Below are 13,482 nucleotides of genomic sequence, written 5' to 3'. Positions count from 1 at the left end.
ACGTGAATTTTTCAACTTTGTCTAATCTTGCACGGTGTTGTATGCACATCAGCTGCCGAAGGGGAAATAAATATCTGCCCATCCAGGAATCAAACTATTGATTTTATAACGGTAGCGCTAATATCGAATTCCACAACTTTCTGCGTGGCGGTAGACTTGAAAGAAAACAATCCCCGCTAATTGCGGTGTAATTATAGCCAATCCCAGGCGTAAAAAGTCTGCGGCGAAATTAGTAAACATTGATAGTTTAGAGTAAATGCCGTCCTTAAGATGCTGCGCTCCAGTACTCCCCCGGCGCTAGATCTTACTTTGTCAGGATCACTACACAGGTATTTGGATATTTGTTACATTAGTACACGAGATGACCCCCCCCCCCCCCCACTAGATCTTACTTTCTCAGGATCACTACACCAGGTATGGGGGTATTTGTTACATTAGTACACGAGATGCAACCCCCCCCCCCCCCCGCCACTAGATCTTACTTTGTCAGGATCACTGTCCTAGGTATGGGGGGTATTTGTTACATTAGAACACGAGATGAACCCCTCCCCCCAACTAGATCTTACTTTGTCAGGGTCAATGCACCAGGTATGGGGGTATTTGTTATATTAGAACAAGACGATCTAATGTGAACGTAAATAAAACCTGGTACCATCTTACAGCGGTAGCCTCACATTACGTACAGGGAGACAATTGAAACTGACTGAATTGTTGTCCTAGGAAATAAATTCGCTAAATATAGTAAAATAAAAAAATGAAAATGTAGAAAAAAGCTACAAATATAAAAAAAAACACAGAAAAACTTACAAAAAACATAGGAAAATAATAGTTTGCTGTTGATGTACTAAACCCATCTTGACAATATTTCAACCAAATTAAATACCAACATGTAATTCGCAACTTACAATTCCCAAAATTGAAACAATTTTCCTTGAAAAATTATTTTTATATGTTGTTTCTGTAAATATTACTTTTAATTTTTTTCTGTGGGTCTTAGTGTGATGTTTAAGTAATTCTTTTTCTATTAATTCTATTTGTGTCTATTTCTGTGTATATTAATACAGCGGTCCTTTGATCAGTCCCAACCGGCAAATTGTAATTTATCGATCTACGTTAGTTCTATTGATCTTTAAAATAGTTGTTGTTCGATGATTCGGTATTTGTAAAATGACGCTTTAGTAAGACTGTTTTCTGACACTAACAAAGTAATTCCATTTAGATCGGATATTCAGAGTCGGATTATCTACTGCAGTCAATTTCTCAGCAAATACACAAACATGCACACAAACGCATACGCACACAGACACACGCACACACACACACGCACACACACACACGCACATATATATATATATATATATATATATATATATATATATATATATATATATATATATATATATATATATATATATATACTTATTTTTTTATGGATTTATTTATTTATCTTTCTATTAATTATAGGTTGAGAGGGATGTGGGTCGTCTTTCAAGTAAGTTCAGTCGTCTTATACGCCGGAAATAATATATATACCTATACATTACATTACATTACATTACATTACATTACATTACATTACATTACATTACATTACATTACATTACATTACATTACATTACATTACATTACATTACATTACATTACATTACATTACATTACATTACATTACATTATATATATATATATATATATATATATATATATATATATATATATATATATATATATATATATATATATATATATATATATATATATATATAGCATGGGTTTGGGTGTGTGTGTGTGTTGTGTATATAAAATGTAACGACATACTCTCACTTATCACCGACTGTTCCAGCTATAGTGCCCCTATACTCCAGCAGACAATTAAATGTAAATTAGTCATTAACCGGAGCAGGTAAATAAATCCCCAACGACGTCGTCTGTCTGCCGTGTCGCCTGATGCGTCCATCCTACGGCTGCCTGCCAGACGGATTAACAACGACTTAGGTGAACAAAGGATGGCCATGCGAGCATCGATCCAGTTCAAACAGAATTATGCAAGTCAGCAGATTAGGGGAGACTTTACCTGACGAGTAGGAGGTCGAGTTTCCCCTTCTAAGAATGTTTGTAAGTTTTCAATACCGGCCACAAAAACAAGTGGTACCATTACTTTAAAAAAGCAAAGCATTACCAGTTTATACACGTTTTTAGTAAAAAAAATATCAATAATATACTTTTAAAAAAATCAGGAATATATGCATAAAGTACTTTTACATGTTAACTTATATATATATATATATATATATATATATATATATATATATATATATATATATATATATCAATAATTAGATATAGATAATTTGTATAGATGTATTCCTGAAACAATCTGGCCAGTGTGATAAGGTTATCTCTGCTCCCCATAACAAAAGAACATTCTGTCTGTCTGCGGTTGCGAGGAAGAAATTGCCAATTAGATAAACAACATTTCCAGTTTGATTATTTCCCTTTTACACCGTCCCGAGCAACAGTTCAGTCTGGGGGAAATAAGTTGAGCAAGAAGAAAATGAATTGTTTACAGTAAAACCATCCATTTCTGGGGTCTTTCAATTATCTACCAGCCAAGGAAACAGCGTTGGTCACACCTTTATTGTAGGCATTGTCCAATTACTGCTGGGTACTCAGTCAGCTGACACAGACATCGTATGCTGGAGAGTAGGTCACCATGACCTCATCATTTTTTATTTCGTTGATTTTTTAATGTCTCGTCTTTTTACTGAGCAGTCTGTACGTCGACTTGACAGGCACCACAGTTACAGCTTCCCGTAAACAACCTTCCATTGAATCCACAAGACGCACGAATTTAAAACTCACTAATTAAGATCAATTAAAACTCATCTATCTTTTAAAACCACGTCATGCCACGTCAGCAAATTGCCAGGGACACAAAGGCCACGGGCAATGGGAGAATATTGACGTCACGTGACCGCTTTCTCGTCCCACAGATATAAAAATTGATGTAAACACTAATAATTCAAGCGTGAAGATTTCTAAACCATAACCTCAATGGGTTTAATATTGAAGATGTCAACAAACAGTAATAGCGTCTTGGTTTGAGTAGATTTTTTGCGTCCTTTTGCCGAAGGCGAGACTAGCGAAATACGTTTTTATATTTGAGCTACTAGTAATATCTATTTGGATTATGCACGTGCCCAACACAATTTTTACTCATCTGATCTAATTCGGAAAGTAATTATGCCCAACATAATAACTTACCCGTCGCGCGCTTTGCTATGATCTATTCTAATACACAGTGTGACGCAACATTTTATAACAGCTTCACCAACGCGTTACAAATTGTGCATTTTTAGATGTGTGACCTTGTTTTCTAAAATAAAGTTATTTAAATGGACGTCGCGGGGCGCTCTCGGGATCCACCGATTACACTACAACAGGGGCGTCCGGTGTGTCCACCTGGTTCGGTTTAGTCATCATGTGTTGTGTGTCATCATAGTGTCATCCATAGTGTATGGTGTTCTTTAAAATGAATGTATGTGCTATGGTGTTCAGACAGGAGCCAGGGGCGCACCGGGTCAACCGATCGTCGGGATGCTGGTTGGCGATTTAGTCGTCTATTATAGTGGCCCACTGTATATATTGTGGATGGAACCTTTTGAAACGATCGTAGGTACCATATACATGTATACTATTAACTAAAACATACACATTTTGAATACTTTGTGAAGCAACCTTCAATTAAGCTCCCTTCACATTACCGCCAAGGCCTCCTCTCTCTAATCAGTCTGGAATTGTCTGTGCTTTACGATTTATGCTTCTGAATCAGCCTAATGATTGCCATTTTTAATCAAGCCGGTCTATAACAAAACAAAACTCAGCCGTTAGAGTGAAAGACAAGTGTTTGTATGGCCGTGATGACGTCATGTGGTCAACTCTCTGATTGATTAGTTGTAACCCGTTTTATGTAGGATTTATTTGACGTAACCAGTTTGATGTAGGATTTATTTGACGTAACCAGTTTGATGTAGGATTTATTTGACGTAACCAGTTTGATGTAGGATTTATTTGACGTAACCAGTTTGATGTTGGATTTATTTGACGTAACCAGTTTGATGTTGGATTTATTTGACGTAACCAGTTTGATGTAGGATTTATTTGACGTAACCAGTTTGATGTAGGATTTATTTGACGTAACCAGTTTGATGTAGGATTTATTTGACGTAACCAGTTTGATGCTGGATTTATTTGAGGTAACCAGTTTGATGTAGGATTTATTTGAGGTAACCAGTTTGATGCTGGATTTATTTGACGTAACCAGTTTGATGTAGGATTTATTTGACGTAACCAGTTTGATGCTGGATTTATTTGACGTAACCAGTTTGATGTTGGATTTCTCTGACATGTCCGACAACCAACTGACAATTCGCGGGACATGGTCGATAACTCTGTGACATGACATCCAGCACTGGTCATGGTCGGCTTATGGTGGAGCTGACATCATGGTCGGCTTATGGTGGAGTATAGTGGAGCTGATATCAGTATCACCCACTGCCAATATTTTTACAACGATCGTTTCCCTCCCTCCCCCCCCCCCCCCCACAGACTTAACTTAGAGAGTTGGATAACCTGCACATCGACTTGACAGGCACCACAGTTAATAGCATCCCTTACACAGTTAACAGCTTCCCTTACACAGTTAACAGCTTCCCTTACACAGTTAACAGCTTCCCTTACACAGTTAACAGCTTCCCTTACACAGTTAACAGCTTCCCTTACACAGTTAACAGCTTCCCTTAAACAACCTTCCGTCATGGATTGTGGCACAGGCTTCGTTTTTTTTTCAAGAAAAGAAACATTGAATTTTTATTTAATGTACGACAATTTTACATGCATTTCTAGCTCTTTATGTTTTTTATATATCTGAAAATTGTGTCATTCCCAAAGTAACCAGTACACATAGTTCAGGATGGTGAGATAAAAGGTGAGACATATAATCAGCACAATTTGTGGGTAGTGGAGAGTTAATAGTTGAGACATATGACCAGTATAATATATAGTTTACAAAAGTTATGAAACGAATCAGGATACGTATCGCAAGTACAAATAGTTCATTGCGTTGAGACAAAACAGTGTAGCGGTAAGAGTGGGAGGAATCTGACCGCAGGGCAGCTAGTGGTCTGTCCGTCTACCTCATTTAGTGGGGTTAATCCAAGCCTCTACAGACACGATTAATTGGAAGCTAACATGGATTAGCCTCCCCCTCCCCACATTAGATTGTGGAAACCAGCCAAGTCAACATTATTCCAACCGTTGGCCAAACAAGCGCAAACATTTGTCATCAAGACTCCAACGTTGGCCCTTCAATACAGAGGCTCACAACTACCATCAAACTATAAACTTAGCAATTCAATACAGAGGGCCAATATCTACCATCAAAGTATACCATTGGCCATTTAATACGTAAGGCCAACATCTATCATCAAACTATACCATTGGCCATTCAATACAGAGGCCAACATCTACCATCGACACGGCCAGTAAAACAGCTGACATGTATTTACCTAGCCCACCATATGTTACACAACTGTATCCCACAACCTGTTGTACAACCAGAAACATGAATCGACTAGCCCACTGTATGTTACACCAGAGTAGCCCACACCTGATGTACAACCAGAAACATGAATCGACTAGACCACTGTATGTTACACAACTGATGTACAACAAGAAACATGAATCGACTAGACCACTGTATGTTACACCAGAGTAGCCCACACCTGATGTACAACCAGAAACATGAATCGACTAGACCACTGTATGTTACACAACTGATGTACAACAAGAAACATGAATCGACTAGCCCACTGTATGTTACACCAGAGTAGCCCACACCTGATGTACAACCAGAAACATGAATCGACTAGACCACTGTATGTTACACAACTGATGTACAACAAGAAACATGAATCGACTAGACCACTGTATGTTACACAACTGATGTACAACAGGAAACATGAATCGACTAGACCACTGTATGTTACACAACTGATGTACAACAGGAAACATGAATCGACTAGACCACTGTATGTTACACAACTGATGTACAACAAGAAACATGAATCGACTAGCCCACTGTATGTTACACCAGTGTAGCCGACAACTGATGTACAACAAGAAACATGAATCGACTAGACCACTGTATGTTACACCAGTGTAGCCGACAACTGATGTACAACAAGAAACATGAATCGAGTAGACCACTGTATGTTACACAACCGGCTGTACAACCAGAAACATGGATCGACTAGACCACCGTATGTTACACAACTGATGTACAACAAGAAACATGAATCGACTAGACCACTGCATGTTACACCAGTGTACCTCACAACTGATGTACAACAAGAAACATGAATCGACTAGACCACTGTATGTTACACAACTGATGTACAACAAGAAACATGAATCGACTAGACCACTGCATGTTACACCAGTGTACCTCACAACTGATGTACAACAAGAAACATGAATCGACTAGACCACTGCATGTTACACCAGTGTACCTCACAACTGATGTACAACAAGAAACATTAATCGACTAGACCACTGTATGTTACACAACTGATGTACAACAAGAAACATGAATCGACTAGACCACTGTATGTTACACAACTGATGTACAACAAGAAACATGAATCGACTAGACCACTGTATGTTACACCAGTGTACCTCACAACTGATGTACAACAAGAAACATGAATCGAGTAGACCACTGTATGTTACACAACCGGCTGTACAACCAGAAACATGGATCGACTAGACCACTGTATGTTACACAACTGATGTACAACAAGAAACATGAATCGACTAGACCACTGTATGTTACACAACTGATGTACAACAAGAAACATGAATCGACTAGACCACTGTATGTTACACAACTGATGTACAACAAGAAACATGAATCGAGTAGTCAGGAAACTCCCAGCGGAATGCTCAACATGATGGTACTCATACAACTTTAATGGACCCCGGCCATTTGATCTACTGGCGTTTTTGTAGGTCAAGGTGACATGGTATGGACAATCAAAACTCAAAGCGAGGCCTACATTAAGGTGGGGGGGGGGTGGTGGTGGTGCAGTTTAAACATTCAACAACAACTTCACGAAGATCTTTTTTTGGTCGGGCGAGAGAGCATTTGACTGCTAACACAGAAGTGTCGAGTTTGGAACCACTGGCTAATGAGGCACTTTATCTGGGGACAGCAGCCTTTTGGCCCATTGGATTTAATGGGCCAAAAGGTGCATAAAAATGGCATTACACAAGTGAATTATGTTGGGAAAATCACCTCCAATAATACAATTGAAACGAAAAAGAAGAAGAATGGATGCTGTTTGTCAGTTTGTTGAGATAGTAGCACCACCTTAGGTACATCATCAACATACTCGGGGGTCTAAGGCGGTTAGGTACAACGATTTACTTTGTTCTTTGATTTACTGAAGGTTATGATTTAAAGGGCATTTGATACACTGAAAAGTATGACTTACTGAGGTCTTTGACTGGGGTCTATGACTTACCCACTGGGGTCTATAACTTACTGGGGTCAGTGACTGAGGTCAGTGACTGAGGTCAGTGACTTACTGACAGTCTATTACTTACCCACTGGGGTCTGGCATTTTCAAGTCGAAGGCGATGAACTGTAGCTCGATGAACTCGAACGAGTCCCCGATGAAAGAGTACAAGATGCAGTTGATGTTGGGTGGGTAGAACTCGGGGTGGTTGGGCGATTGGAAGCAACCTTTGCTGAGGCCGTAGCTCTGGTACACCACACAGTCGCAGGCTGGGGAGGGGGAGGAAGTGGTCAGGTGACGTCAGAACAAAATTTCACTTCGTTGTGTCATTTCTTGTCCTAATAAACCTCCATATGTCATTAAAGTTTAATTTGTCAAGCCTCAAGCGTAGGCTGATAAGTAAAATATTTACCTTTTTGAGCGATTTTAAAGTATGAGATTAGTACCCCCACCGGCTACTATTTGTTTAAGCTCTGAGTTTAAACTCAACTGAATGAAAGTAATTTCTCTGCTTTCTTATTACTTAAATTAAACTTTAAAAAATTGTCCAAATCGGGGAAAAAAAATGCTGCATTAATCAAATATTTCCTGTCATGCTACAGCCCACTCCAAGTTTTAATATGACACCGTCGTGTTATTAACGTCAATCATAAGCGAATAGACTTACCTGCATTACATACAAAATACATACATTGATTTTTAAATAATTACTTTTATGGCAGTTCTAAGGATTTAAGAACAAAACGTGCATTTTTGTGAAAAATTCTAAAATCGATGTAAAAGTGGCATTTTTAGATTGATTGATTTCTTCTTTAAGGAAATTGTTAATTTAATCATCTTAAGTTTTTTGTTCAAATTTTAAAGATAGTAAAATTAATTACTGTAATTAAATTTTTCAAATTTCAAGAATTAGGATTAAGTTAATTTTCCTATTAAATCAATTATTCAAGATGCAATTGATAAAAGCTGAAGCTTATTTTTATATCTTGGTACCTCTCGTTAAATGATAAGTACTCTCATAATTTAAACAATTGAATGTTGCATGATAAGGATCGCTAACACAGTGCTGATTGGCTGAGGAATGGACGAGGGGCGGGGTCGAGATAGAGTACATTTAATCATTGAAAAAATGGATAATTTCAATAAAGGTAAATCACAAAAACAAGAATAAAATACGAAACCAATACATATATGTACATAATTATATAAAGAAATAAAGATATATATATATATATATATATATATATATATATATATATATATATATATATATATATATATATATATATATATATATACATACGTTTATATATGTATGCCTACATTTGCACGCCATTAACACATTTTTTAGCATATGAAAAGCCAAATTGAGTTAGACAGATCTAAATATAGCAACACAAACGGACTCGAGACGACGAAAGGATTACACCGAGAATACAAATAGACAGCAATGGCCAACAAATGGACCACAGCAGGCCAGTAACGACCAGACAGGATTACACTGGACAACTGCCCGTCAACTATTTGCAGACTCGATGAGACAGGGCGACATCGCTGCTGGCTTTACGAGGGGCAGACGTAAGATTAATGGACGTATTGACGTAAGATTAATGAGCGTATTGACTTAGGATTAATGGACAGCTACTAGACAGACAATTGTGAAGCTAACAGCCCGATATTAAATGTAACCGTAGGCGGGGGGACATTTTTCTCATTACGGACAGAATTGTGTCTGCGTCTGGTTGTTTCGTCTACAATCCTACCTAATCGTGTGTGTATGTCTGTATGTGTGTGTGTGTGTGTGTCTCGTTTTATATTTTTTTAATAATCATAATTTGTTTCAACATTCTAGTGTCCCAGCCTTATGGCCAACATCATTTTGCCCCAGCCGTATTATAACATTATTGTGTCCCAGCCTCATGGTCAACATCATTCTGTCCCACTATTATGGCCAACATCGTTATGGCCTAGTATTATGGCCGACACCATTGGCTACTAATAACGAATATCATTATGCCCTACTCACCCATCTACTAGATTGTATGACACTACCACAAACGTATGACTTCTCATCTTGTTTACCACAAACCTATGACTTCTCATCTAGTTTACAACAACCGTATGACTTCTCATCTAGTTTACTAATGTCGACAAACGTATGACTTCACATCTAGTTTACCACAAACATATGACTTTACCAATGTTGGACGGTGCTATTCTGTAACTAGGCAACAATAATTTAATTTCTGACTATTTCACCCGGTAAATTTTTAAAATGCAATTTCATTTCCTATCGATCTCAGCCTAATCCCCAGTACCCCCCCCCCCTCCCGACTGTTTACACACATTAAAACCTGAGGTTAAACTGCATTTAATATTAGCATGGTCTCGTCAGCATTGGGGATTTGGCCGAGATTGGCTCGGCCGTATAAAAACAGGAGCTATGAGAGTAGGAGAGTGTTCTATGGAGAGCGGGAGAGTGTTCTATGGATAGCGGGAGAGTGCTGAAAGTGTTTCTGGCACTTCCTGTGCCCACACTCACCACTTGATTAGCGGTCAGTGCCTGTCCGTTACATTATTTATTCCGTCATGTTTGTAGAGGCCTAACAGCGGATTTGCTGCGCTATTATACGTGGTCTCGGCTAGGCTACATCACAGGATTCCAGTCATTGCTGACAATTATCCTGACTTGTAGGTGGCGCTGGGGGCTGGACTTCAAACAGAACAGTAATGACAGCAACACGACAATCACTTCATGAGATGAAACTTTTTTAATTAGTGCCGGGACTTAAGACTCGAACTCGCGAGTGAGTATGAAAGGGCAAACATTCCGGGTTCAATTATTCATTCTAGAGTCTGTGAGTGTAGGGGTTTAGTAGGGGTGATGGAGGGTGGTGAGTTGGTAGGTAGGTAACCAGAAATGTTGAATGGTTGAGTGTGTTAATGTGTGGGTGGACTGTGTCAATGTGTTGGTGTAGTGTGTGTTGGTGTAGTGTGTGTTGGTGGAGTGTGTGTGGGTGATGGAGTGTGTGTGTGGGTGATGGAGTGTGTGAGGGCATACAGGCACTTTAAACGACTGTTTGTGTGGGTGTGTGGACGAGATGGAGTGAGGTGTAGGTTTTTAGCCGTGTTTAATAATTGTTTGTGAGGTTTGAGGTGTGGGTGTGTGAGTGTGTGTGGAAATTATTGGTATACATCCAATTATGGACAGTTTATGTGGGTGTAGTATGCGTGTGTTAGAGTATCCATCGAGCTTAAATAATGTAATGTTTGTGTGATAGTGTGTGAGTGGGGAAGTGGGAGGGTGTGGGGTATCCGTCGAAGTTGAGTGTGTGGGTGAGGTGTTTGTGTGAGTGTGTAGGTCGATGAAAAATGGAGAGTTAAATTCTGCTGTTAGATGGGACATGGGGACGTGACGATTTCAATTTCCTACAAGTGCAGAGGGGGGTGGGTCGGGGGTGGTGAGGAGTTTGGGTAGGGGTGGAGGTTGGGGTGGGGGTGGGGAGGAGTTTGGGTGGGGGTGGATGTTGGGGTGGGGGTGGGGGTGGTGAGGAGTTTATTTCCCAAGTGCTCATCCCAACAATTCTCAGCAGTCGGTTTTTGCTCGTGCTATCAGAAAATTGTAATTGCTTTTCTAGGAGCTACTCGTTTATATATTTACATGTATAGATAGATTGGTACAGATATAGATTAATACACAAACTATAATGGCCGCATTTGTTACACGTAACTGCCTGTTGTGCGAACACTATACCAATAAAGTACCTCACTTTTATTATCTCCCTTGAATTTCAACGGTTATGTCCATAAAAGTCACACAAAAAAACGACAATTATTTTTCAGGGGTTTACTGGTGCAGAAAAAGAATTTTAACATATGGGCTTATCTGCCCATTACCAGATATGTTTGGTTGGGATTATCTGCCATTGACATGGTGGTGTCTTTCAGACCATGACTTTCAAGGCTGATCAGTTCGTGTTTGTCACACATGTCAACGGTCTGGTCACGCTTGTTGACGTCATCCCATCACACATTAGCCTGGTATCCGCTTGTTGACGTCACCCAATCACGCATTAGCCTGGTATCCGCTTGTTGAAGGCCAACAAAAGATCTCAATCTAGAGCAGCACACAATGCATGCAGCATGCAGTGATGGTCGACCAACACGTTTGCTACAGATGCTGTTGATGATCTCGTTATTTTAACAGCCGAATAGAGGGCTGGGCTTGTAAGGTGGTGAATGGAGGTCGGTTGGATCACGTTAACAGCATCTAGATTAAGACTAGAAAACCATCACTAGCATACCATCACTAGACAACCATCACTAGACAACCATCATCAGACAACCATCACTAGACAACCATCATCAGACAACCATCATCAGACAACCATCATCAGACAACCATCACTAGACAACCATCATCAGACAACCATCATCAGACAACCATCACTAGACAAGCATCACTAGACAACCATCACTAGACAACCATCCCTAGACAACCATCACTAGCAAACCATCACGAGACAACCATCACTAGACAACCATCCCTAGACAAGGATGACAAAAGCCCGAATGTGACACAACGTGTAAAAAATGTCTACACACAATGATTAATGTCTTAAGTCAAGCTCAAGAGATTAAAGGTGGTTACACATTGTTTGGTTTTATTCCAACAATCTTTACACTCCAATAATGGCGAGCCAATGATCATCATCGTCCTAAGATGTTTCCATAACAACAAATATTTGATGTTCGAGTTGGTGATGATATGAACCATTAGGTTAGAATCGACTTGAATGGTGTACTTCTGGGGAAGATGGATCGATTTCTTCAACACCTATGTGCCGGCTAGATTAGCATCTTGGTGCCGTTGGCAGGGGAGCCAGTCGTAGAGCACCTTAGTGAACCACCTGTTGGAGTCTTGTGTAGGACGCCAGTCGTAGAGCACCATAGTGAACCACCTGTTGGAGTCTTAGTGTAGTTTAGGGCGCCAGTCGTAGAGCACCATAGTGAACCACCTTTTGGAGTCTTGTGTAGGGCGTCAGTCGTAGAGCACCCTAGTGAACCACCTATTGGAGTTGATGTAGTGTAGGGCGTCAGTCGTAGAGCGCCCTAGTGAACCACCTTTTGGAGTCTTGTGTAGGGCGCCAGTCGTAGAGCACCATGTGAACCAACTATTGGAGTCTTAGTGTAGTGTAGGGCGTTCGTCTCACAAGCACCCTCGGTAAACAATAAGTTAGATTTTTTGTTTAGTGGGGCGTTTGATCGTACAGCACCCTAGCTGAACACTTGTCTGACTCTTGGTGTAGCGTCGGGCGCCGGTAGTATAAGCACCCCCCCGTGAGCCAACTGCTAGACTCTTGGTTTAGTAGGGCGCCGGTCGTACAGCACCCTAGCTTAACACTTGTCTTGGTGTAGCGTTGTGCGCCGGTCGTCCAAGAATCCCCAGTGAGCCAACTGCTAGACTTATGGTTTAGTAAAACTACTGGCGTGCGGCCTCATCAACTCTGAACTAAACATTATTTGCTAGCAGGACAACAATCACAGATAAGTGATTGAGATGCAGACGACAGAATGCATCCGGAGCTCCCTATGAGCAGTAAAAGTTTTCCTCTGTGCGGTCAGCCGTGCGAGAGTAAAAAAAATAATTGTCTATTAGAGAAAAATGGACGGGGCTGACCGCAATCAAGTTATTAAAAATGGAGTTGACGAGATTTCACGAGATTCCCGCCCCGGTTGATGTCTCGTAGATTAACAGAGACAAAAAAAAACCTCTCGGAAATTGCGTTTATCACTCGAAGCATGCTGGGTAGAAATAAAACTCTCCAGAGTAGATAATGAAATTCAATTGATTTAGCGGCTCGCCTTAAATATGTTCGCCCTCGGCAGGGCCTCCGACTGCGGCTCC

General features: G+C 40.0%; 1 protein-coding gene across 1 annotated transcript in view; it reads right to left on the bottom strand.

Moving 5' to 3' along the window:
• The window catches only part of LOC131939607 (suppressor of lurcher protein 1), a 156,743-nt gene that overhangs the window by 57,595 nt on the left and 85,666 nt on the right, over positions 1–13,482 (bottom strand). The window contains exons 3-4 of the mRNA XM_059298014.1: positions 8,568–8,648; positions 7,663–7,843 (exon numbers count right to left, since the gene is read on the bottom strand). Of these exons, the coding sequence (XP_059153997.1) occupies positions 7,663–7,843; positions 8,568–8,648 (262 nt within the window). The remainder of the gene's footprint in view (positions 1–7,662; positions 7,844–8,567; positions 8,649–13,482) is intronic.

This window comes from Physella acuta, unplaced genomic scaffold (genome assembly GCF_028476545.2).
Source record: "Physella acuta isolate Inbredline_101_S28 unplaced genomic scaffold, ASM2847654v3 ptg000284l, whole genome shotgun sequence".
Lineage (NCBI taxonomy): Eukaryota > Metazoa > Mollusca > Gastropoda > Physidae > Physella > Physella acuta.
The sequence above is the reverse complement of the archived record's forward strand: the minus strand, read 5'-3'. Positions and strand labels throughout refer to the sequence as shown.